The sequence below is a fragment of the Opisthorchis viverrini genome (assembly GCF_000715545.1).
Source record: "Opisthorchis viverrini unplaced genomic scaffold opera_v5_202, whole genome shotgun sequence".
NCBI lineage: Eukaryota > Metazoa > Platyhelminthes > Trematoda > Opisthorchiida > Opisthorchiidae > Opisthorchis > Opisthorchis viverrini.
This window is the reverse complement of record NW_008751858.1, coordinates 30,356-57,800: the sequence shown is the minus strand read 5'-3', so window position 1 is coordinate 57,800 and position 27,445 is coordinate 30,356. Positions and strand designations below refer to the sequence as shown.

General features: G+C 43.9%; 2 protein-coding genes across 2 annotated transcripts in view; one reads left to right on the top strand and one right to left on the bottom strand.

Annotated features, from left to right (window-relative positions):
- Positions 1 to 15,846, top strand: part of T265_08099 (hypothetical protein) — a gene marked incomplete at both ends in the record, with an annotated part of 16,666 nt that extends 820 nt beyond the window's left edge. Inside the window, 7 exons of the mRNA XM_009173806.1 lie at positions 5,631 to 5,764; positions 8,537 to 8,654; positions 10,281 to 10,351; positions 12,655 to 12,730; positions 13,312 to 13,374; positions 14,360 to 14,429; positions 15,350 to 15,846. Coding sequence (XP_009172070.1) covers positions 5,631 to 5,764; positions 8,537 to 8,654; positions 10,281 to 10,351; positions 12,655 to 12,730; positions 13,312 to 13,374; positions 14,360 to 14,429; positions 15,350 to 15,432 — 615 coding nt within the window. The remainder of the gene's footprint in view (positions 1 to 5,630; positions 5,765 to 8,536; positions 8,655 to 10,280; positions 10,352 to 12,654; positions 12,731 to 13,311; positions 13,375 to 14,359; positions 14,430 to 15,349) is intronic.
- Positions 15,847 to 21,031: 5,185 nt separating this feature from the next.
- T265_08098 (hypothetical protein) overlaps positions 21,032 to 27,445 on the bottom strand; it is a gene marked incomplete at both ends in the record, with an annotated part of 28,719 nt that continues 22,305 nt past the window's right edge. The window contains 3 exons of the mRNA XM_009173805.1: positions 21,032 to 21,481; positions 24,958 to 25,027; positions 27,099 to 27,161. Of these exons, the coding sequence (XP_009172069.1) occupies positions 21,399 to 21,481; positions 24,958 to 25,027; positions 27,099 to 27,161 (216 nt within the window). The remainder of the gene's footprint in view (positions 21,482 to 24,957; positions 25,028 to 27,098; positions 27,162 to 27,445) is intronic.

The following is a 27,445-nucleotide window of genomic DNA, read 5'->3' as shown; positions in this document are numbered from 1 at the left end:
TTGAGAGTCATGGAAGGCGGGAGCTGCAAAGCCTATCCATTTGCTCAAGGAGAAGAGGAAAGAAACAGACGTAAAAAGATCGGATCAGGGGAGAATTGGGTTAGTAGATCCATCTATTTTCTATAGAGGAGAATGTCGGTAGCTCAGGTGGCGTAGATGGTCGTTGGCTTGTTCGCTGAGCTGGGCAATTTGGTTGCAAACGTTTCATCACCAATCGAAGTGACATCATTAGTGCGTAGTTGTGCGTAGCGCTACGCACAACTACGCACTAATGATGTCACCTCGATTGGTGATGAAACGTTTGCAACCAAATTGCCCAGCTCAGCGAACAAGCCAACGACCAGATCCATCTATGTTTATGGAACGATTCGATGTTTCTGGAAGAGAACACATGATACTAGCTCGGAGGGAGAAGGGGGCATGATCTCGATTACAAAGGTTGCCAGTATGAAACTGAGTTTAGACGAGAAGAATGTACATTCTTTGATTATGGTCCAAGATTGAAAGACAAACGGAGGGCGCACCGTTTCAGATCTAACTAAAGTTTATAGGCGACACGCGGCTGTGCAGTGAAATACTTGAGAGCACGGCAACTTGGTAAATTAATTAGTAGCAATCAGTTTAAAATAAATGAACCAAGGGACGTCGAAGGGGATTAAGCCTAGGATACTATAGGTAGGAGATCCGGGAGCATAACCCAACTAACGAAAACTGGGTGTTTCAAGGGATACAGGCAACATGAAGAGAGTTGGAAGGCTTGAACACCACAGTGTTGGCTTAACAGTATATGAGAATTTAGAGTCCAGCCTTTCCACAGTCACTCATTTTCCGAGGGTCAGCAAAGTGTTCGGGTAAATAGGCTTTTGAGTGATATACATTGAAATCATCAGTGAGTGCGTACAGCCAGGTGGACACCTGAAGAATAACATCCTTGATATGTGGCAGAGATAGAGTGGAGGAGAACGCGGGGACCTGTTGGTCCCAAGGTTGATTTTCTAGTCTACGAAAGTGATCTCGTTCCAAGGGAAGATAATAACCATTCTCCCTAATGCGAAGCGTTCCTGCCACGTATACCACAGTTCGCCTGAGGCCTCAATTACTTCCTAGCGTTATTGTGGTATGGTCAAGGGCTTGTGCTACGGGGTGTGCAATGGTGCACGCACTGAGCATACAGACACTTTCCTTGGTATGACATTACTAATAATTAAGTAGATAATCATAGGAAATTTGTTACCTTTTGAAAAGTGAGTTCTAAGCTCACACAGCATGAAAAACTAAATACGACGGGAATTCACATTAGGAATACCCCACCGTTCAAAGTGCTCGTGGAGCGGTGACGCTCAAAAGCGCATTGAGTTTATTTAGGCACGAAGCAGTGTGCGTGATACACCGAAAATTTGTGCTGGACCTCGTGTGTTGTCATGGTTTTGTGATTTCTATCTAATCGTTATTTGTAATAACACCCGTGTTGTTCCTGTAGTATATTGCACATGAGAATAATGGGGATAGAATTGAATCGCCAATTTTTGAAGTCCATAGATAAACCTGGTGATTCTCAACAAGAAAAAATTGGCTGAAACACTTGACTTGGCATCTGTCTATATGATGGTTTGCGCTGTTCTTGCATTCGAACAATCCGGCAATACTTGGGAGTTGAAAACAGACCCACAAAGTCAAGAGCTCTTTAGGCCGAAAAGTGGAGTCACCGGAACATACCCAGAGAACGTCTGTCTATTCTTACGCCCAAGATTCATTAAGACGTATTTTTTGCCTGCTCGACTGACAATCAATTTCTCATCCATCCGGGAGAACAGAAACGCTATATATACCACGGATCACGACCTCCGCTGTAACAGCATTCTTGCTGTTTGCCACAAGATTACTCATTTATTCCTCCTCTTCGCTTTTTCTCTTCGCCAATCCCTTTGATAAGCCTCATCAGTCGGACTAACCGTGTGATCTAGTGTATATTCTCTTTTACGTGGTTGTGATCTCCTCGAAACTATTCTTCTTGTTGTCTTAACTAAATACTGAATTTCGACCGCCCCAACTCTTTCCACTTCCCCAATCAACTACTTAACTTTCACCCGTGGCGACACCAGTGCATCTGGAGTTGCGGTCTGACGGCTTTGCTAAACGATGTAACATTCTAGCATGTTGGCTTAAAGTTTTTCTTAACACAAGAGACATTTCCTTGACAACATCCCAAAGCGATTATACGTATGTATAGCAGAGTTCTCGTGAACAAGTGAAACCAAAACCGGTTCATAAAAGGCTCAATTTCAAACGACTTTGGTCCGTGAACGTGCAGGTCTCTTCTCACCAATACTTAAACATTTCAAAAAAGCCACACCTTGTTTATGGCTCCTGCCTTGGGCTTTTACTACTGAAACGTAATCAAAATAGGACACATTTGGATTTCGTGACGCTTTTGATTGCGCTAACTTCAGTAAACCTTATAGAACCGACAGGAACTTCGATGTATGCGATCATTACAAATGTTGATACATTAGAGCCCATCCTCTCTGATCTGGCCAGTCTTGTCTATTCCGGTTCCTGCTGTGGCTGAGTTAGGCTATCCTTTGTTTCCCATATCACTCACACAACTTCTTCGCTTAATCATTTAAATATGGCTTCCCCGTAAGAATCCATTTTCAGTCAGTAAGCAGGCCACACAATTAGTGTATACCATCAATTTTTGGAACTCAGTGGAAATAAAAAAGAATTGCTCACAGAATACGCAAAGCTTGTATCATACCCGCCCTTCAAAAGATAGTCACATTGAGCGTCAACGGAAATTCGAGTGTTGTCTCTAAGCAACACGTATTCGTGATTTACTCTGGGAGGTAGATTTCCCAGTAGGTTTGTAAGTCCACTGTAACGAATATCGGATGTTTTGTTGAAGTCGTGAATAAAACTACTTACAGCACTATGGTCTTGCGCTGTATGCTGGAGTGCGTTAGCCTACCAAGTATACTTGCTCAGCCTGCCTCTTAAACTTCTTGCTTCTTCTAATTTTCTGACAAACTGAGATTCTGGCTTGTGGGATTCGAAAGTGATGAAGATGCCTTTTACGCATGTGGCGTTCAACATTAGAAAGGACTCCTTTTAGGGACTCGGACTAATCTTAGCAGGTGTTCGGATGGAGACTGAACCTGTATCAGTTAGTACGAGCAGTAACCATGAGATCCAGGAGGTTTAAAAACGTTCGGGACTTTTGAAGCTATCGGATTACGGGTATCGAGCATCATGAACGGACGTACGAGGGGAGTGGACACTGCTGACGACCGACCACATCGGCAAATCAGTTGATAAACGGTATGAAATCATGTTACTCGTAAGTAGTCAAAAATTTAGGAAAATCAACCGCTGATAACTATAGAAGGGCTCACATTGCTAGTGTTGCACCTTGACGCAAGCTTCTCATGCAAAGTGGATACACTCAATGCTGACCACCCGCACATCCGCACAGCCTCTTGGTGTGAACTCTGGCGACTTTCCTCCTCATTTCTCTTGTAAACAGCCCCCATCCTGTCTCGACACTGACCTTGGTTAGTTCACAGACAAAGCAATAGACTCGAGTTTCGCTGCTTGAATGCCGGCATAACTCAAACCCTACATCTTTGCCTTTGACTTTTCAACTTAACTGGTGTTCCTCGGAAGACGAGTTAGATTCAAGCCCGTTCCGAGGCGTTAGAATACACTTGACGCAGTATAAGATTGTATTTTATCTGGCATTTTGTGAGCATGTATGGACATACTACAAGTAAGCGAGGTTAGCAATTTTGTTTAAAACCTCACCATCAGGTTCATAGTAAAGAGTAACCTGTGCTTCCTTCTTTCTACAACTGATGCACTCCGTGCTGCTAGCATTATTGCGATCCAGAAAGCGCAGTCCGTTGTACTACTGTAGCTTGGTTTTATCAGCCTCACGTAAGTACCCTCGCCTCGAAGTGTAATCAATAATTGAGTTTTTGAAAGCCAAGGACTGATTTGTGATACTTCGGTGCTGTTAGCGTCTTAAGACCTCTAACGTGATGGGTTACTGGGTGGCGCTGGTTCTTGCCGCAGATGGCAGCTTCATGAGGGGAGGGGCTGTCCCGGTACTGTTTTAGTTATAAACCTTTCAGCAAATTTCCAGTAGTCACCCCTTACCCAGGAAGAGTTGGTGTTTGCCTCTATGCTCAGCATCCCTTCTTGGGCTGTAGCTGGTGAGGAATATTTATTTCGGATTCTTTAGAAGAGTGAGGTGTTTTTGAGGTGCCTCTCTTGGAAGGGTAATCTACTTTTACACAAACAACAGAAACGGGAATATCACCTACCAGACAGGAACCTTTTGTTGCTAAAGATTAATTTGGACGACTATTTTAAGTTTTCTTAGCAAGCATGTCCACTAAACCATGTAAGTTTTCCTTCTCTCCGAAACACAACCACGTCCGGTCTGCTCGATTAGAGTCCTTCTCTCTTAAAAACGTAATAGAGGGATACGGGTATGGCTTGGAGAGATATGAGATTGTTGGAAATGAAACACAGTGAGCGTCTGACAATCCGTTTGTAGCGTTTACCATTAGACAAGCTTTCTTCAAAGTTATTTTCTCCAACTATAATTCCAAATTTAAGTAGCTCCTTCTTGTTGACTTTTTTAATTTTTTTTCGAACCATGTATTCAGCTACCTCAACTTTCAAGTTCAATGTTTCAAAAAGTCGGGTGTTTACTTTTGCGTTCATAACTCACGATGCACAAACGGTATCCGAGGTGTGAACACGCTTCATATGCGGATGCTTTTAGAGGTGGCGCTAGTAGATAGTTTATAGCTGCTATCACCACCCCCCCCAATCAGAAATACCATACAGTCATCCGCTCTCACGTTTTTCAGATTAGGGAGGCTGCGATGGGTGTCGCTCATGCATTTATCTTCATTCGCTAGCTTTAGCTGGTTCTTTGAAACTCGTTATATTGAACCCGCGCCTAGTGTCAAGGCTGGCAAGGAGCTTTCCTTTGACCGAATCCGACTTCTGGTTCATTTCCAGGGTGTTGATAAACTACTTGTCCAAGTTTTCCGTTAGAAATTTTCGCAGTGCTCCCCCTTCTCACGTTTTGGAGTAATGTGTTTGTTTTGAGTCAGCTTTTGAAAATAAACGCGGTTGGAATAAGAACATTGCTTGAACTGGAGCCAAATGACAACATATAGGGAGGGTTTTAGAAACGGAATTGGAATCGATTTTACACTTTACCGACGACCTTTCTTTTCATCGAGGCCAAGGTGAGGAAGCACGCCCCACTTGGTCAGTATGCAAAATATTCACTTAGTCGACACAGTGTGCATGTAATTTTATACAGATATGTCTGTGGATGTGTATTCGTGGTAGGATTCTAACGCCCTTGGTTGTTGATTAGGTGGCTGTTGATCTGTTCGCCGAGCTTGGCAATTGGCTAGCAAAAGTTTCGTCACCATACCCATCCAACTGCGAACTGATGATGTCTCCTCGTGTGGTGACGAAACGTTTGAAACCCAATTACCAAGCTCGGCGAACGGAGCAACAGCAACCTGATCAACAACCAGTAAACTCACCCAATCTACCAATATTTCAATACATTACCATTCCAACGCCCTGATGATCTTTTCCAGGCTGAAGCTGAGGTTGCTGCAATGACTCGACGAATTCGGTTGCTCGAGGAAGATTTAGAAGTCTCTTCAAGCCGTCTGACAGAAACCTTGGCGAAGTTGGACGAAGCTAGTAAGACCGCAGAGGAAAGTGAACGGTAAGTGGATTGTTCACCATGATGCCTACCGTTGAAGTTCTCCTTACTTGAAGCTAGCAATGAATCAAGTAACCTGGGATTTTCTAAAACTGGTTGTTCCAACCAACTACACGAGCAAGGTGGCCATAGAGCTCAATGCAATAACACTCGTCATCTTCACGGAAACATCAAGAGTACTTCTTCTTAGTTCACGAAATGCGCTCATTTGCACACGAATTTGGTTTAAACCGGTAAACTCAGATGAATCTTTGCAGAATCTGTTGTTTGCGATGTTGTTCTTCAACCAAATGTGCTGCAGAAGAGCCAGCCGTCTTATGTTTTAGTTGGTACGATATTCGAGGTGGAGTATATTTGCTTGAAGGAAAACTACTCAGTTTTTTCGGCAATCCCATGAATAGTGTTCCTTCAAGAAAATATCGCCTTAAGTTTGACTTGGGAACGTCTGTGATCACGTAGATACTTGAGACTATATCATTCAGTGAAAAACGTATAATGGAACAGATATAACAGATGCATCGGCCGATCGTTCTATCTGTGCCTGTGAATTATCCCTGCAACCAAACTCAAGATACAGACCGAGCTTGGACATACGGGCACCCTGTGTAAGGGGAACTTGGTCACAGCCACTCTGATTTTTGTCAATTTTAAGTGCACACTAGCACCTAGGATGGCTGAGCTTGTTGTCATATTGCCTACATTCTCGATTTTATATTTAGACTCAGCTAAACTAAGTCGTTCCAGACGATCTACTGGATGGGTTCCAGATACCGTCAGGATCACGTTAGTTTGATGACAGGACCACTCAACCATTGAAACATTTCATCATTTGTAACCAAAACAAATGAATTTTTGGCAAGAATTTTAGTTCGAAGTGCCGACGTTCCTAAAGAATCACGGAATTTAGTAGACAGACATCCGAAAAAGAATCTTTACCGCCGGCAATCCCTATTTCCCATAGAACTGCTAAAACTCTATGCGCGCCAGTACAGGAGTCACGATCTGGTCAAATGATCACGAAACCCTGTGGAGCTCCTAAATTCAAAGGAGGACGTCACTCAATCATCACCGTAAAAGTGCAAGTTCTAGCTCTCTGGTAGACTGGTCAAGTTGAGTTGAGTTCTTCCACCCATACATTCCCAATAAATCACCATTGAACGATGATTGCAAGCATTGTAGCATTGCAGCCTCGCCTCCTCTCAAGAATCCTTCCAACACATTCAGAAAGGACCTAATTTTCTTCACTGAGGGCCATACCGCCACATTCAGTCTTAAGTGACGTAATTCATGCTCCAGTCAATTCCCTTTGAGTATGGCTGTCTAGCCATCTCTTTTCATACATCACATGATATTCGTTTGTAGCATTCACTGTAAGCAACACACTCTAGTACTCAAATTGTGAGACCTGCGTAGCTGTGGTGTACCCGTAAACTTATTCAAAGTAGTGCATAGGTGTCCATTTCATTTTATTGAAGAAATCAGGATCAACCGATCAAATGCTATAAATTACATTCTTGGTTCCATTCCTTTTCAATCTCCCATAGGTCAACATTTGATCCTAGTCAGCGAATTCTTGTCCCATACGGGCAACACAATGGCACTTTGAATGTTATGCGACAGACCGGTTGCTGCACTTGAAACACTGCCAGAATGGAGAGATGTCCTCTTTTACATACAACATGACAGCAAACCATCAATGAGTTATACTTGTACATACATACACCTTATATATACGTATATATAATAATTCAACAGAAGGTATACACCAGCTAGCCAATCACATGACAGGATATAAGACAATCTTCAAAAACTACATAAATACAGCTAGGTACGGGGGAAGCATCCACTCGGTTGCGCACAGACGATATCTCCTCAACTGGGGACGAAACGTTTGCAAGCCAATCTCCAAGCTCGGCGAACAGATCAACTGCCATCTGATCAAGCACCAGAGTTATACTTATTAGTAGGAAAATCAGAATGAGTAACTGGTTAAACCAAGCAAAACGAAAACAAAAATTAACATACAGTGTCGTTTGGTGATGGTTTTTCGGCATTTTGGTGTGTCTAACGAGAAGTACCAAGTTCCCACCGGAATTTTGCAGATAGGTCCAAGGAAAAGTAAAAAAAATGTTTGGAAATGTCAGTTGTCCTTGGCGACTGACTCTCTATCTATCCAAGCTACGCTACTTAGTATTAGCGTTTCTAGAGTTTGAACTTAGTAGATTAGGGAATAGCACATATCTTGCTAGTCCTGACAACGCCATCATCGTAGACTGCATAACATCAATGTTCTGACAACATCATTTGTGGCCACCTTCAGAGAGGTGCATCTCAGAAAAGAGCTGATCACCTGGCGAGGGCATAACATCCTCTTCGGGGGTAGTCTCCTTTTTTGTGTCGCTCTTTCTTCGGGGGGAGAGTTATCAAATAGCATCTGATGACAAGACTGACTGAAACCTTAAAAACATGAGTACTTTTTTTCCATCAATGACCCATTATTTGGTCGAAATCCTTGAGACCTTATGTAGCTATTCTGCTAGCTTATTTTCGTACAACCTCCTAGAGGATTTAAAAAATTCGGGTTTTCCGTTTGCTACACACTAATTCAACCTCAGATTGCTTCTTATTAGACACATCTGTGTCGTGAACAAGGGCGGACTATACAGACCCATCTTTGACACAGCCATTACTCGTCTAACCTTTATGCAGGCAATCACTTTACGAACAGATACGGGCTCGTGCTTCCTAACTGCTGTTTGGTGTTCATTTATTCAGAGGTCGAAAAGAACTTGAAATTCGGTCCATTGCTGACGACGAACGTCTTAGTCAGCTTGAAGATCAACAGAAGGAAGCAAAGTATATTGCTGAGGATGCCGATCGAAAATACGATGAGGTGAGTGTAGCCAAATGTGGGATGCCATCATCCTGCTTTTGATGGACATATTCTGCACCGTGCGCGACGTGGCGTTGAACAGGAATTGGCCAGAATGAGATTTAATGGATATACCGGTCAGATTCCCTCGTGGCCTTTTTACGTATGCGTTACTGATTATGCGTCGTTAATTGATTGCCTCATTAATCTCCATCTCTCCTGTAAGTATCAACAGAACTACTTTGATAGCTTGAATGTTGTGCCAACTGAAACGTGAAACAACCTCTGTGCCCAACTTTCGGTTGAAAAATCTTGTAAGCAAGAGATCTGGTTGCTGGATCCAGGTGTGCTGGAAAACCCTGAAGCGAGTGAAACGACATAACAGATAGGACGACTGTTACAAATTGAAAGAGGATAGTTTTGCTACCCATGTAGAATTCTGTCGGCCAGCTCTATACAGATTGGAACGCGCTTTACTCTGACTGCACAGCTTACACTGTTAACGAGTGAAGATGGGTAACTGATAGACAGCTGAAACAAATCTATTAGACCAACAAAGAATACTTGAGCAGTTGACGTCTTCAGAAACTTAGGACTCCATGCAACCTTGAACCTTTATTGTCCTCCCCAAAGAGGGAAAAGGGGTTCCCCCATCCCCGGTTGAGAGCTACTCCTCCAAAGAATGTATAGTTCATCGGTGAAACTATAGTTTCGCAGGCTTTCATGACGGTTGCCCCAAGCAGCATCAAAGGCACAAACTATCCTCCTTATCTTGTATATTCGGTTATCTAACTGAAAAACAGCATTCGAGCAAGAATTCACAGGTTAGTAAATTTAGGGGTTGCAACGGCCACAACGCTCTGCTGGTTTCAAGAATAAGTTTGAAATAAACTGCATGGCTGTAGTCCTGACTAAGTTCATCTCCGGCGGACCAATGACCGATCAAGGGGGATCAGTCGCCTGGTTCGGGTGTACTTGTCTGAGGATACACTGTTGAGAGTCGAACCGTGACGTGAATGTGAGGGATAGCACTGCAAGTGAAACCCAAACACTGTGACACGAATCGTACATCAATTGCTGACGACAGCGTCTACAACATATGAATCCAGTCGACAAGAAATACTAACAAACCAACTCAGCTACTCGTGAGTAACCAAGAGTAAAATCAATTGAAATGACGCTCACTTGGTTCACACAATAGCCTTCCTTGGTAAATCCTTGAATGAGTATTTGTGATAGCAGTTTTACCATGGAGGCTGGCCATAATAATAAAACCTTATAGGATACATATTTTTTCAAGTCTGGATAGTGCCCGCTTTGAGAGATTCTTTTTTCTCGACCGTAGTGATTTCAAATAGGTGAAAAAGTCAATTAGTCCGTATCGAAGTTTCATAGAGGACTAATGATCACCCGTCAGTAGACAGCCTAGTATGCTAAATTGTGCTGTTGGTTCATTTATGGTGTGTCTCGGTCCATCTCCCCTAAAACTCAAATTATTCATCCAGGTAGTGAATGTGTGTGTGTGTGTGTGGGGGGGGCGCTTTGTTGATTGTGTCAAAACTATTGTGTGTGTGGGCGCTTTGTTGATTGTGTCAAAACTATGCATCTGTTGGTCAATTTCCTGTATGTCATTATCCTGGATTTCAGGCTGCACGTAAACTGGCTATCGTCGAGGTTGATTTCGAACGAGCTGAGTCTCGTCTAGAAGCTGCTGAAAGGTACATCTGCCACGTGCCAGATAAGGTGGAGGCATCATGCATGTCCACGGTGACTATTGTTACCAGGCGCATGTAGACTGCTGTGTTTTGAGCAGATTTACTCCATGACGTTTTACAGCATCGCATGCGGGTGTGTCCATGTCATGTATATCCTTAACGGAAGACACATGAAAACAAATGACAAACCCGATTGATTCGTTTTCGCTCAACTGCGCTGTTTGCCAAAAAATACGCATGGACCACCAAACGCGGGATCGCGCATAGAGGTGAGTAGGACACTGGTGAGCGGACTGAAGCCGCTGTCACCTCCCATATGTGCTTACGCCAAGTACTGCATACTTTTAAATGACGGTCCAAGGTGAGTCAGACGTGCATTTCGATCGATCTTCCAAGCCTCAGTACGCTACTATAACTGTACCTTTTCACTTGAAGTCACATCATTGCAAAACATCAACTCAGCAATTTGGGTATCCAACGTGGCAGTGCCGTAATCTTTGGTCCTTCAAGTAGCAGTACAAACTGAGTTTGGTCATTTCAGAGCTCCACGTAGGTTCGATGGCTGATCGTACTGATTGGCAAGGATTCATCCATTTCAACCAGTCTTCGTGAAACGCTACCTAAATGTGCGAATCCATGGACTTACGGAAAATTGAACTCAGCGGCAACCGACGTGACGTAGATCACAAAACCTGATACGATAGACTAGCATCATTTAAGAACCAGGGAAACCTGCATGTATGAGAGTCCAACATAATTGAAGATATTAAGATACATAGGTTTCAAAAAAGGAGAGCGTAAGAGACGACCTGAGAGTTGAAAACACAGGAGGGGCTGGATTCGAGATGACGTACATGCAGTCAGAACACTCAAACTCCATCACATCAGATCAACAGTGGAGCTAGTCGTTTTTACATGTAGCGGATCTAAGTTCGTTTTGTTCCTAGAGAACCGAATTCTGCTTCACTTTACAATCTATTAGGATACTGGCTGGGAGTCGTATGGCCTCGGGAGCTAAAGTCAAACGGTTAGTAATAAAAAATCGGGCCAAGACGATCGATTGAGATGTGCGTTGGATATGCTTTGGTGTGAATCAGGGTCGTAACTTCAAAGTACACGTTGACGGCCACGAAGCAGGATTTCAATGAGTTGGTCAGGTAGGGCATGGAGGCAGATAGTGGCCCGCATGAACATTCAACCTAGCAGAATATGTACGTGCGATTTTAACGAGCAGTGGAAGGATGTGTCGTGTAAATCAAGCTCTAGCCTCATTGCCGTCACAATACCTGTGCATTGCTTTCTAATGAATAGCTGAGTAGAATTCAAATACCGTCATCAAGGTGGAGCGCATGCAGTTAATTGTGAATTATACGTACGACCAGTGTCCTGGCTGCTGTATGGAGGTAAAGTTGACGCTTGTCTAAAGGAAGCAGTTTATCTTTACGTTTACAAACCGGAAGGATTAGCATTCTGACAGATTTCAATTAGGTGTACGGTTATCTGGGTTGAACGTAAATAATAGTCCTATACCCATGTTCTGCATAGGCTGATAATACCTGAACGGTGATCACGCTTCAACAGTAATGAGGAGGATCGATTAGGCTACAGATATATTTGGCAAGTTCATCCTCGTCCATGGCTTCAACATCACACAGTACGTCTAAGTTAAGTGTATCCACCCGGGGAATTCTTCGAGGGACATAACCCGTGTGTTTCCAATCTCCCTGCGTATGTCTGATGACAAAAGTGCTCGTGTACCTGAGCTTTTCAAAATCCAGCCATAAATTAGATCTCATCATCACCACTAATTTCATCAACATCTGTGAACCATGTTACACTGGCTGTAACTGCCACAGTTTAAGTCGCCGGTGATCTGAAAAGTTAGAAGTCGATAGGCACGCACCGGCGCGAGTAATTACGGTGAACCTACCGTGGTAGGTTGCTAATTTGCGAACGTACTTTTGTGTAACACAAGGTCATGTTTTAAGGCGTTGAGGCGCATCGCAATGACTGACGGATTCGAAGGCTTCCTGGCTAATATCCACATTAACTCCTATAATAATCCAAGGTACAGCATCTTAACAATAAATAGTAACTGCGCTGGGATGAACAACATCCGTAGAAGCTCGTGCATGCCAAATCAATATGATTGACTGTCATGTCATTGAAATGGGGAATGAGGTAGATCGATTCCGAATGAAGCATGACCCATTCAACCCAAGCATGCAGTCAGATCACGTTTCAGTTGAAAGCCAGTTTTTTTTGCATTCCATTTGAATCGTCTTACCCTCGTTTTTTCCTTCCAGCAAAATTGTGGAACTTGAAGAGGAACTTCGAGTTGTGGGTAACAACATGAAGGCTCTTGAGATTTCCGAACAAGAGGTAAAGTGACACTGACTGTGCAAAGGTCGCATTACAAAGACTACTACAAATGCCCATAATGTGTGTCGAATCATACCCTTTTATTTGCAGATTAACTAATTATGACTGAGTGATAGTGTTTAAAAACGCGAATGGTGAATTCATCGGTCAACACAATTCTACTTTTTGTTGTCTTTCGTTATTCTAGTGGCGGCGCTTCTCCCTTCTATTAAAGGTTTATCATTAATCCCTAGATTTGCCCGAGATTTCACTGTTTGGACTGTAGAAATCTGTAATCTCCTCGTCATCGACAGGCTGTGGCCTGACCTTGACACTTGTTTGGTGTCACTGCTCACCGATCGATAGACCGGCCAGTCATTACGGACAGAGGTTTTCACGGGTAAAAACTGACTGGGAGCCGTGATACAATAGTCAGCGGAACAGACTGTGTTGATCCGAAGTAGTGTTAACTTCCGAGTTTCAAATGGATGCGGATAACACAAACCTTATGCTCTAAAAGAAGCTTATGTGTTTTTCAAAATTCGGTGAATAGGAACTCAGACAACAAGTGTCCAATTTCCTTATTTTTTCTTCCGTTCCAGTCCGCTCAACGGGAGGAAAGCTATGAAGAAACCATCCGAGATTTGACAGAACGCCTCAAAGCCGTAAGTTTGTACATCATACTAAGCCAAGTTCTCATGGCAACCAAGTCGGCAAAGAATGTTTCATGATGACACACCACGGTCAGGCTTTTTCGAATGCATGTTGGTCACAAATGCATGACTGTGTGAAATCGAATGGCCCCGTGTATTGATTGGCAAACGACAGGTTATACATGTCGTGCACATACCAACTGGACTATGTGCGTACAAAAGATAAAGCGATGAAGTTAATCGACCGGTTTCTGCTGACATACCGGCCAAGCCATTTGAATTTGGACACACGCAAATGGCCAAGTTGTCCCGCACTTATTTCTGGAATCGAGGGCATCAACCGATTGCAGCGCAAAATGCTTGAATCCAATCGATCCCACGATTGTAATTCCCGTCGCTTTCGTGAGAATCGAAAATAGATTTGGGTGCACCAAATATAATTGATTTGTTATTGATATGGAGAAAGTGGGGATGCATAAGGTCATTTCTAGTTAATTTGTGGCATATGAACGACGAACGACAGAAATTAATCAATATGACTCTTGGCTTATTTGAGCGACCCATATCTGTACAGATGTCTCGTTACACTGTATTCTGACGAGCCGATTGGCAGACTGCTGATAGCTCGCTTATCTTCCTTTTTCGTCTGACTTGGAATGATTCAGGCAATCGCATCGTCGAGAGAATAACTGAAGCTAGCTTTAATCAACTTGAATGTTACTGGAAGTCGCTTGTTAGTAGCACTTATTATTGAACCGACCCTCTGTTACGCATCTGATTGTGAGACTCGACATCCACGTTTCGAAGAAACAAGGGATCTGTAAGAGGTCTCTTGTTGTCACCGCCTTGTGGCTGAATCCCGTATAGCTATCGCTAGGAGTGCCTCTGAACTTGTTAAAAGGACGAGGTTTCAATGGGATATAATTCCCAACAAATTCTCGAGCAATGACTGTGATTCGGAATCCGTAACCTGTAAAATTTTTGATCCACTTTGCAGGCTGAACAGCGGGCTGCTGAAGCTGAACGCCAAGTCTCCAAACTTCAGAACGAAGTTGATCACCTTGAAGGTAGGTCGTCAACTTGTGATTACCTTTTCTCAATTGTATGGTGGACTCAGGCGTAATTCTGCTAAGACCATACGGCCCCGTTGTGCATACGCAAATTTATAGTAGATGTGTTGGTCGGAGAACAATGTAGTCAAACAGAAACCCGGTCGACGAACCGAAAAGAGCAACTCACGATAGCCTGTGTGGATCGTTTCGGCACAGGCAACAACAAATGAATCGAGCTTCGATCAGGTCCAAACAGGACTTTACAACTGTCAGTTTGCATGCATTCGAATGTGAGGCAGCGTCAAACCCGGAATCAATCTCCTCACACTACTTTACCAAGCACGAACTTAGTGACCGAAAGGTTTGTAGTTCGAACCCGACCTCTGCCTCTCGACTTTCCCTGTGTAGGCTTGGGCAACCTGGCAGTATCCCAGCCCTCGTGCTTCCTTCGGGTGGTATGGCAGTTGGGCAAACAAAGGGTGATACAGCTGAACGATCGATCTGTTGAGCGCTACATATGCTTTGAGAGATCTTTGTAGACGCTTCATACGACAATGAGATCGGCCACATGAACCTGTATACTTGCTGGTTTTCGGCGTTGTGGTAGATCGTTTAGTTGAAGAACACCGTCAACGTAGAAAATTGAACTGACTTTGGTCATTAATTTTTGTACCCAGTTGGCTGAAACAGAAAACAGCGATGCATTGTCTGGCGTTATTTTTGTAACTCGTTTCATTGGCGAATATCAATCTGGTTCACCAGTAACTCATCTTAAAAGCCTGAGTATATTGCTGAGTATCTGCCTCAATTACTTCGGCCCATTTTTGACCAGATTGCACAGCAGAGTTTGTGTAAGGCATGTAGTGATGACGATTATCGTATTATTGTTGGAAAAGCACTAGGAGAGCAACTGATATATATATTTTGCACTTCAGACGATCTGTTGGCCGAGAAAATCCGTTACAAGGACCTCAGTGGGGAATTGGATCAAACATTCGCAGAACTTACTGGTTATTAGATCCTGGTTTCTCAAAGCACCACTCTCCTCTCTGTCAGACATTACCTCAGCTGCTTATACATGCTTTCTTGCAAAATGTTCATTCACCATTCTCCTAATGCTGTTGGCCTTTTAAATTATTGATGAAATTACCTTTGACATTCTCCCAACTTTATCCCACCTCATTAACCGACACAGCTACTTGTCTGGCACTTTGTCCTTGAGTCCAGCACAGCTGAACTCTTTCAAGGCTTTCTCCATCTGTTTCCTCAACGTCATTTTACAACATGTTTGCTTCCTTCCACACCCATTCTTTAGTAGCTTCGATGTGTTCTTGCCGGAAGCCAAATTGTATGATTTATTTTCCCTGTGGTGTTTCGATCCAAATTGACTTGTCTATCAGGGTGATACGTATACATAAAATTTAAACGTGAACTTCGCAGACTCCTTTGACCGTCACGAAGATACTAGGCCTTACCGTGGTGTGGCGGTTTGTGTACCTCGGAGAACCATTGAGCTATACTGGGGGGTGTTCGCGCGACACTCAGCCTCTCATACCAGGTTGGTCCATGGGTAGAAGTCTGACGAACACAGTCTCCTGGTCCTCCAGGTTGGGGTTAGAACATGTATGGCAACGTGTTCCTTAAAAATGGTAATGTACTTGCATTTCCAGCCCAACATCGCTGCCTTGCGGTTAGGCTTTTGAGCCAAGGGCTTTGTTTGAGGACTCTAATCGTCCTCCTGTCTAGGTGTGGGCACCATGGCAGTATCCCAGCCCTCGTACAATCATGACATACACTACGGGAGTGAAGCATCAGTACCAACACTGACGTTGCTGTCTTTGTTGGTTATAGATGTTGGTTATAGATGGAGTTAAAGATGGTCAGTAGAATAAAGCAGATTTTCCAAGATGAACAGAGTAACTTCTGTCACTACTCCGCCTGTGAATTCCTAGACTTCCAATGAAACCGTTGTCTTCAGATTGGATCCTTAGTAAATTTTCTAGTTGTACTATCTCTGAAACAATTTATGTACATCCATTTTAAGCTGTTCATTAGTTGAATGAAAGTACACCGGACTCTGAGTCATAAATACTCAGAGAATGCAGTGTCTGGAGGTAGCCTTTCTCCCTATTCGAACCGATTTTTTTCCGAGCTCAGTCATATTTGTTCACTAAAAGGTAAGTTCGTGGAGCACATTGTAACCAATGGACGAGGAGCAACTGTCCTGGGCACGTGAAGCCAATCTCCGAGAAGAGCTGGATGCTCAATTCCTCCAATACACATCGGGAGAAACTAGTCAGAAGGAAATCTATGGTTCCCGCAAGAGTATTCCATATCGACAAAATCTCAATTCAGAAGGCCTGTGTGCACCGCCGAAGAAGAGCAACCGGAAAGCAGTGGTTGTGTGCGAAATAGCATCTGCTGTAACAAGACTCACCGATTCCGCTACATGTCAGTTCAGCCAGGAAATCTGGTGTTCGACAACGTTTGTAGTGCAACCTGGGAAATGGGTGATGCAGATATGACTGAGTATCAAAAGCTAACTAGATGACCGCTGGGTCTTTGTCAGCAGAATAACATTCATATCTGATTCCACAGTTCCTCAAGTAAGCCGAAAAAGCTACCTCGTAGGCAAGGATGTCTCCCGAAAGCACCGAAATTGGCTGTATAACTCGGCATCTCATAGAAACAGATAGCGTTGGTGAAGATCAGTTTGAGTGTTATTAATACTGGTTTAAATTACGACTAAGTGGCCAGCGACTCTATTTCGGGATTAGCTGAACTAGCTCTGTGTGGACCTGTCCTTAGCATCAGCGAGAATTACGATGAGTTCTGTAATATGCCTTGCAGTAGAGATGATAGAATGTCAATCTTTAACTGTTATTGTTGAAGTATACTATCTATAGGTATTACTTTTTGGTCGAAACAGCAGTTTTATGAAGCGTACTACCCATCTACAGATTCCCGTTTGTTTAAGTGGCTAACCATTGTTACAGGGTTCTCAACAGCCACATGGACATTCTCCCTAAACAGATATTATTAGGAAAGGGAACGTTGGGTCCGCAACGGCTCACTCACGCAGGATCTCTCGCCCTTGGCATAATGGATTAGTCTGATGAGTTTCAATAAGGGTGAAAAACTGGATTTTTCGGTACTCGATCGCGTCCTTCATGAAACTCCATCATTTAGACAAAGGCTACATTCGGGCGAATGAATTTCTGAAGGCACTTCCAAATTTAGTTGCTTTTTTTTACGATTGATCATTTCTTGGTATTTAGGCGGGCGGTTTTGGCTGGAACATTGCTGCCAGCTTCGAACGTGACGGGACTATATAACTGCCAGTGGAATAACCGTTTCCCGTTGAGATAGATTTCATTGGCTGTTCTTCACTCGCCTTTGACAGATGAGTTGTATTCTTAGTATTACTTTTGACCACTTGTACGCGACAGTGATCAATAGAGCAGCTAGCTCGCACGTTTGTTGACTTTTTCTGGTTTGGCCAAGCGTACCAGGCGATCAAGCGGCAATCCAGACCGGGGTTCACGGTAATAAGAAGGCATTAAGGGACTGTGGCCCACAACACTTTCACTGATAACTAATTGAACAGCCAAAAATGTTCCAAGCTGATTTGCAGGTTGGTAGATTGAACCAGGCAAGGATGTCATCGTAATCTGCTCAATTTAGCAAAAAAGGCATCAATTCCAAAAGACAGAAAAAGGATACTCCAGGAAACGTGGACGACATTCTTCCATCAGGGTATAAAGTTAGCTGCTTGGGTGAGGAAGGTGACAGCAGTTTCTTTTCTACTGAGCGAGGATGTTTCATTAGCAGGGAACGTTCAGTTCCAGTCCGATCAGTTTCATTCCCATTTGACATGTTAAAGAAATGATTTTCAAACCGCGGGTAAACTCATCAAACAGACAACCCCGTGACCAATGGTATCGACCAGTAAATCAATCTTTTAGTGACACTTGGCAGCAACGAAGTTTACATACTTGTAGAATGGAAAGATTTTTAAGTTTCGATCAATGATGCATCTCTCAAGCCAATCTATGCACAGGCCAAAAGATTTCATTCCACGCCTTTACCTCTGCCGAAGTGTATGGATGATCAGGACGCGGGCTGCAGCCCCAATTCTAAGGGATGCACGTGGGGCTCTAACCCAGGCAGTCGAAAAAGTAGTCCACGATCTTACCAACCCGACCCCGACCCAGTGTGCACACCATCAGTCTGGAAAAAAATTTGGGCCCGCAAACTTCTGAACACGGTTCGGATCAGTCACTCAACTGGGAAACGCTGATTAGCAGTGTGAATAAGTCATAATTAGAGAGGCCAGCTCCGCTACTTTCACTAAAAACACATCACATGATCTAGTGTTAGCCGGTCCTTCGGGTGACGAATTCTCAGCTGAAGGTCCGTTTGAGCTGTGACAGCCTCCATGTTGAACAGCGTACTCGTTCTGTAGGCCCTATGCTTTGTCTAATTACCATACCGCTGGTAACTGGTCAAAACTCATGGACGAGGGTGATGAAAACCCGCAGGTTTGAGCTTTCTAGAGAGTGCATGTTACGAACATCAACATGGGTGCAGCAGCTGTACAACGCACCTGGGATTCTCAACACTTAGGTAACTGACTTGCAGAATGGAATCCCGACTTAAGGCTTCAAAATCCCCATACCTGAAGATAAGACGATTCGGCTAGCATGGGAACTACGACAGCCACAAATCGGCTACTGGAACCAAATCCATTTGTTAACTGCCAGTTTATTGAGTGGGAAATTCGATGAGTAATTTTGGATCCAGATTTTCATAAAGAACCGGATATCGTATTTCTACTCCATAACACAAAATCTACATCCACTAGGCATCGATCACCGAAATCTGCAGTCGAGAAACTCTCCTGCCAGCAAGTGACAAACAAAACACGCTTGTAACGCTTCGATACCGCAGTATTACATTTCATTCACATGGTACTGTGGTCAAGTTGAAATAAATACAACTCGTAACAGAATAGCGGGGCTATTCGTATTTTTCATCATAACTCCCCCGATAACCGGATAAATTTGGACATCCTGATCCGAATTTGGTTGGCAAAATCGAAACCGGAATATACAGATATATCGTTTGAGGCACCTGACGTGAAAACTTCAAAGTGGGATACGAATGCAGCCTATTCATACGACCGATATATCAGTTTCTTAATGAGTTTCTGGATGACACGTTTGCTTGCCTTCCGAAGTGGTGTGCTATTCGTTGACGAAAGGAAAGTGCAGTTTCCTATTTAATAGCAACATGAAATTACTTCTGTCAACTCCGACCATCCCGGGGAATCGAAATATGCGGTTGAAATAACGGTCATTGTTGAGTTCAAGCATTGGCCTAATTACCCAAACTAGCGTTTCAACCAGAGATACCGGGATATGAAGAACATCCAAATAAGTCAAAAGGCGTTTAAGCATAAAGAGCGTAAGCAGTGGCAAAGCTTGAAATCCTCGAAAAGCTATCGACAATTGGCGCCAAGCGGATACTGGAGTGTGGCTAGCTGCTGGACCCGAGGTGTTGACTAATCAGAGCTCACATTGATGCCGGACCAATTTCAGCCAATCAAGACAGGTGCAACTTCGGCAATGTCATACAACTAGTAAATTCGATGCTTTCCTCGGTTGGCCTCCTCGCTGACCTTGGCAATTGGTTTGCGCATGCTTTGTCACCCACGATTGAAGATGTCGTCAGTGCGTGGTTAGATGCAAGGATTCAACTGGGTGCAATTACGCGGCATGAACGTAGGATTCAGACAAGCAACAGTCAAATCCATTTGCCGACGTTCCAAAATGGATAGTAAGTAGATGGCTACAGAGGAGGAATACCAGACTTGAGAGTTGAAGACTTAGGGTAGGCGACGATCTGGGTGTAATACCCGCTGCCTCAGTTGGATGATGAGACCGACCAGTTCCATTTGTAACAATGAGCAAGAGATCATTGAAAACAGATTCTACGTTTGATAACATAGACTGCCACATTTCGAAGAAATACGGTTGGATATTGAAAGCTCAACCGAAATAAGTCTTTGGTCTTTATGTAGCCGTATTATTTTCCCTTAATAGTTGCCAACCCTCGGTTTGGGTCCGTTCGGTGCTTGATACGATAGGAAGCTTAGGTGAAAGCAAGAATTTGACAGTGCGACTCGGCACCGTAACAATGATTGACTAGGATATATAATGGACTCTCCTTGACTTGTAAGTTATAGATATATATCATCCGCCTTAGCAGATTCACAGCCTGACATCAGTGAAGAGATAAAAAAGTACCTATACGAACGAACAACCCACCTTTATTTGCATGTTAACGGTGGAAACGCCCACGCACACTTTCATGGACCGCGCACTTGCTGAATTTTCCAATCTGTGCAAAGTCGTAAAGATCTGACCTTATGCGCACAGGATAATGTCAGCTAAAAATACGCTGGCTTATTCGGTCCATGCGTTACCTAATTACAAGGAAAAATTAGGAACCGTTCCTCTCCCAGTAAATTCAACCAGTGTTCAGAAGTTCATATGACAAGTAGGGCTGCGTATATGCCACTGGTATCCGACTGGTCCCGAAAAAACTGCAAACATCTTCAAAACATGTTAACTTCTTTATGAGGCAGGGGAAATTGCGAAACGATCAGAAATAATGAACAAAACAAAACACAAAAATGGAAATGCGGGCAGGGGTTATTCGATTGCTGGTACAAACAAGACATCAATCAATCATACCGAGATGAAACGGGTTAGCAAGCATACACTGCATGTGCTTGGCACTGTCGGAGAGGAAATGCGTAGACGCAGATGATCCGCTCAGAAAAAACGAAGGCGACAAGGCAGACAAGCCGGACAACATGCAGATGCGTAAATGGCGTGGTCTGGGGTATGCGAGCCTGTGAAGGTAGCCTAAAATCCTAGAATAACGGACGCATGCAGACAGGCAAGCAAAAGGGGTAAGTTAGATCGAGTGAAACTCATTGACCATCGTATCCATTTCACGTCGCAGAGATTCGTAGGCGCTGTGTTCTGCTTTAATCAATTCTGGGGGTAAAGAAAGAATAGAGTGAGTAAGATTCCGGGGCATGTGTAGAATTTCCGCATTTAGAAACCTGGATAACAAGTAGGAAATTTTTGGCGTCACGTTCTAATCAACTTCAGTAGAGAAGCGGACGTCCGTTTCATCCGCAATGAGTGGTCCTGGGTTCGAACCGTAAACGGACAGGTCATCATAATTGCAACTCAAACATCTGACCCTTAGAAAAACCAAGACAAAACTATATCGCCATTCACATTTTTCACCCCAATAATGGTGCGATTTTGAGTAAACAGGTGATGATTACCCTTGAAAACGAAAACTGCAACTTGAGGGAGGTGTTTGGAAATAAACTGACAGGATCTAAAAAAAGTGGGGAACAAAGGGCGATAAAAGAAGGGGAAACCCTGGAATACCGATCCATTAGAGGAGTTTCCAATGACTGATCCTAGCCAGTCTCAAAAAACCCTCATAGAGCACCCTGCGTTGTTTGTGAGTGCGTAATGATGTTCTGACCAACGATACTCCACTCCCGTCTTACTAGTTTTTGAATTCACAGATTTGCGAATTTATACACCCTGTGCTTCTGCGATCCACGCGCTTTCAGCTGAGCTGAGACCAAGAACTTGAGTTGAACAGCCCAACTGTTTCATCTGATCGAACGGAAATTCGTCCTTGATGAAATGCGAACTGCTACCCTGGTTTCTTGAAATATCCCATCCACCAGACCACTTTGGGAACCAATCCTCCGGAATCAGAATGGATCTGTGTCTTGAGTACTAGTTGTTAGGTTGATCGTTTCACAAGCAGAACAGATAGCCCATAAAAGCAGTGCTCGAGTGGAAAAGTTTTCATCTTTATGATTGCATGCGCCTGAGTCTCCATCCACCATAAGTGATGGTATCGCATCATGGCTGGCCCCAGGTGTCTGAGGAATCAGTTCATGATGAATGATGTCAAACCAGAAACCATTTGAGCCCAGAAAACCACTTCATTTTTTAACGGCTCCACAACTGCTGCAGCTTTTATTGTTGCCCGTATGCGCCGGGTGGCCCTGCTGATACCAAAAGCGGTTCTCGTTAACCCGATTTGGTCTCGGGATAGATCTGAAGTGGTGTTGGTTTGCACGACGAACCAACTAGAGTAGTGAATGGTGTTTCGGAATCTGATGTGCAAATTCCGATAACAGAACACTCATGACTGCCATTCATTTTCGTGAGTGGGTGAGGCAACTTGCGCTTCACACTCCTCAATTCTGTCCATCATAAGAAGCGACCAGGCGGCCAACCAACTCTAATTAATTGAGAGTGAGTGGGCGGCTAAATCACAAGGGATGTGCAAAGTTGTAGGAGTCTATGAATCTATGAGGGAGTAGCTGACACCGCAGGAGCATGATGAAATAACATCAGTCAAAGGGTTAATTAGATACTCGAATAAAGCACTGCAAAGTATTTAATAGAAATAACTGAAACTGCTAATTTTGTCGACTTCATATCGGTTCATTGACGGGACATTTTCGTCGCATTCCGGAGTTTGTTTTTGCTGGCACCCATCACTCAGGGGTCGGGAAACCGTACTATTCCCTTCATGAATATTGCAGTTATGGGTTTTCCTAGAACTTTACCGCGATTTTTCACCCCCACTCACTTTCCACTGTTGAACCGAACGCTGTGACTAAATCCCATGCAAACTGACAGGTTTTCGGGGTACAAAACTGTATACAAACCCCCCAGCCACTGTGCTACACTCTTATTCTCCGAGGACAAGTTAGCAAACAAGCAGGTCATTTAGTTGCACCTCATCGCGCTCAGTCAACTGATCCGGTAACATGCATGCCACAGTGGAGTTGATGTGAACAACAAGACACAAAATCATCTGTCATAACATATGGGTCAACCGTCGATAACATCCTCATTGAAAAATATCTATGGTTATACAGATACATAGTGCACGCTTGTAAATAACAGTCTATCTGCATTACATCAACCGCCGTACGAAAAATCACCATTCATCTTGTATCCTGCGATGAATGCCTATTGTAGTGTTCGATAATATCTGTACAAGTAATTCCTTTTCCATTCACAGATAGTTGCGTAAATTCCTGCCCTGAGGAGCCACTGTCTCACGGTAACGTTGACTGATATCCGAAACGGATCTACCGGTCCACTGGACCACTGGGAGTGGAAACAAATTCGTACGGGTTGTGGGGAGCCTGGTGTGATACTACGTGCGAACGATTGCTACTTATGTAAACCCGAGGAAATACGATCCGCGGGCAAGACCCGTTGAGAGCTATCAGCCGGCCTAGGCATGATGGCATAACAATGAGCAACAAGGCAGCGGCCTCATCCGTCAATTTGCCCAAGTTCCAAGTGGAATACCTAAACTTCCTAACATACAGACAGTCTCTAGAGGATGATTACTACCGCGTCATTTAAGCGGAACAGGGATTCAGTCGGCAAACCAGTGGTCGGATTACTTTTGATGCTGTCGTCTTGGAGTTGAGTCAATCGGGTGTTCAACAACATACACAACAAACTATTCACAGAAGAGGTTTTGGGGAAAAGCGGATCAGCCCCGCATCACTACGCGTTATCCCCAAACTTCACGGATGAAGATAAGTCTAAAACGGCCAGAAAGAACTATGCGGCTCAGGACTTGTTTTCCAGTAGTTACCAGGTGGTCAGTTGGTAGTGGATGATGGCCTCTAACTTGAACTGTTTTCCAACAGGAGCGCTCAGTAACGATGCTCCATGTTCAATAATATCGACTCAAAAACGAAGTGCTGTTCTGTTCGGAGATAAATCATCCTTCTCGTTGCTCAAGTGCGAACGTAAATTCAACCGTCACACAACCAATCACAAACACAACAGTCAGACCAATGGAACGATTTAGAACACTCCTAGAGTAGACGTACAACGTAGATATGGTGTGACTAACTGACCAGCTAAGAAAGCATTCAAGATAGTCCAGAGGTTAAGTGATAAAAACAATCCACTCGAACTTTGACACTCCTGTTTGAGCTTCAGCAACCCACCACGACACTGTCCCCCGCGCGCGCTCCGGGATGTATCGCTGTTATGTCCCAAAAGGACACCTCGACTGAACGATCTGATTTAGGTTAGGAAGGCGGACAACGTGCGGGTGTGAAATCAGTAAAGCGCACATCAACGCACATTCACGTCGATTTTTTCTCCATTTTTAGATTTCAAACACCGCTATGTCTTGTCGAATTTGAGTCTCAATCATCCTAAACCCTGGGAATTTTTTGAAAACCGGGCTCCCGTAATCTGTTCGAATTGATTGCAAAAATAATCAACCACAGGAGCCGACAGGTCGGATTAAAACACCTTATTCCGCTAGGCTGTTGTGACCTTAAACTGCCCATATCCTACCTACTGTTCACTGTTCACGAACATAGCAGCCGACGCAACAATGCTTTGTTGCTTTAGTAATCATGTGGGAAATATCAACTGGCATTTACCTCTTGTCCTTTTGATTTCCTGACCACGACGGTTCACTTCAGCTTCAGCTGCGCTCGCTCGGGATTCAGCCTAGATAGGGAAAAGAAACACTAGGTTGACTGGAGAATAGCAACAAGAGAGGGGAATACAACCAGAAATAAAAAATATAATAGAATAGATTTGTTGTTCCCGGAAAGGCATGACCTTCAAAAGGAAAGCACTCGAGACTACTGGGAAGCAAGTAATCCTAGCAACATGGAGGCTTCCAGACGTGTGTTGATGAGATCAAGCAGTTCGATGCCGAAATTGGTTACGAAGACGAAAGTTCGACAAACTTCCAACCACCGTCCACTCTAGGAAACTCCGTTATCGAAAGGATACGCGTGTTCAAATACTTCATTTCGAAATCTTGCTGAACAGCTAAGACAAGAAAGAGAGAAGATATGCATCGATTGTGTCAGAGAACGCTTTTTGGTTTGCGTAGGAGACCGACCCCAGAACCAAAGGTTATGTTTATCACGATTCTGCCGGTTAAGAAAAGAAACTACTGGGCAACGCGTGAGGCGCCTCTAAGCTGTGAGGGAAGCCAGGAACATCCAATTACTAGTGCTTATGGATTGTTGTGAATTAGAATGTCATTCAGCTTGGCTTCCAATCTGTCTGGTGTACAACACTGCAGATAAGCGAGAATGAACAGCTATAGCACCCTGAGAACATCATAAACGAGAGATTTAGCTGGGTTCCAGGTGAGCCTCTCGATAGAACCAAATTAGTTCGCAGATGAGTGTATATTCGCTAAGCTCTAGCACCCATTTATCCCCCCGTAGGAACCTAGCGCGCAATGTTGCTGGAATTATGTTAGCTCGCAGAGAGTGTATATTCGCTAAGCTCTAGCACCCATTTATCCCCCCGTAGGAACCTAGCGCGCAATGTTGCTGGAATTATGTTTAGGGCCCCATTGAATCCAACTTGATATCATGGGAATTCCCACATTCATCTGCTAACTCCTCCCGTATCGTCAAATGTTTTGCTCCTCCATTCATGTTGCCGCAAGAGCCACCCCGTCCGACATTGGCGTGTGTGTCACCAACCTACTTACCGATGAGTGCTCGCGCCTCGTCTGCTGGGCCTGCTCTGTGATATGGTGATTTCCGTGTGATCGCACGGCCAATCAGAATTATGAGACTGGTTTCGAAAGGGATGAATGCAATCGACACTATCGAGCCAACATTTCGCTAGGCGCTGCTTGGTTTGCGGACCTTGGTACACTGTATTGTGCCAGTCAGTGACCCGTTGACATCACGAACGCGACAGTTGAGGTTTGTTTTGTAAATTTGCTTAAATAAATACCACCGTAAATACTACCATAAAGTTCCGGAACCAAATATTCCTTTTGACATTCGCGACCGTTAAAACTACGCGTGACTCAGAGTTCTGCATCGCGAACCTGAAGATGCCTGAACAAGGTTTTTGTTAAAAAATTTCCGAGGCCATACACTAAATGCAGTCAAAGAAACTGAACACACAGTGCGTCCAACGTCATGCTCAACATAAGAAATGAAAATGCCATAGAACAATAAACCTTCTTAAAGAACCTGACCCCGGACAATCATCTGGCATGGGAATGCGGTAGTGTTCTTTTTGCAAAGCAGCATCCGAAAATTTTGAACCAATGCATAAACGGAGTGTTCCTGAATTTTCCAAATTTACCGCGTTTTGGTAGATCCAGGTCCTCCAGGTCCTTCTACTCTAGCAGTAATTCGTAAGTCAAGCACGTGGTGCAGCTCATTTTAAACACCCCGTTTGAGCCTATGGGAACTCCTGGTACCAGCAACGCAACAAGGCGGAGGGGCAATATCCACTACGAACAAATTAACTCCCTCTAAATCTGGAGCGAAAACCGTGAGCGAGTCAAGCAAATGAACAAAACTTGTTTGATATGCGATAATAAAATTCATTTTCTAGAAAGCCCTAAGCCCAAGAATTGGATTCGAACCAGTATCTATGATTTTTAGTAAAAGTCACAAGACATACCGAAGCGGGTGGGTGTAAAGACGGACTGAACTGTTGTGGACTGGTGTGATCTTACGGATTGAGGGCAAATGTTGAGAGTTTACGATGATGAAACAGTTTGAACTACCGCCCCGTCCCTCCCACTCACTTCTTCTACATGCTTCTTTAGCATCGTCAGCCGATCTTCCAAGGCTTTTTCACGTTCACTGGACTGTCAAAGGAAAACAGAAAGACGTATAAGTGGGTGGCCAGATGAAATATTTCGGGGAAACGTCTATCTGGAAAGTGTTGCGATGGGTTTTGACACCATTATTGAAGCCAGGTGCAGCATGCCGGAAGGATCTTCAATTCACCGAGCAGACTTTTACTAGAGAGAATGCAAGGACAGTGTGACCTTTCGGTAATTGTGAGGATGAAAAGCATCAGGAAGCGCTGGATGAAACAATACCCGGTTATTGTGACCACAGTTGAATGGCCCTATCGAGTTCCCGTAGT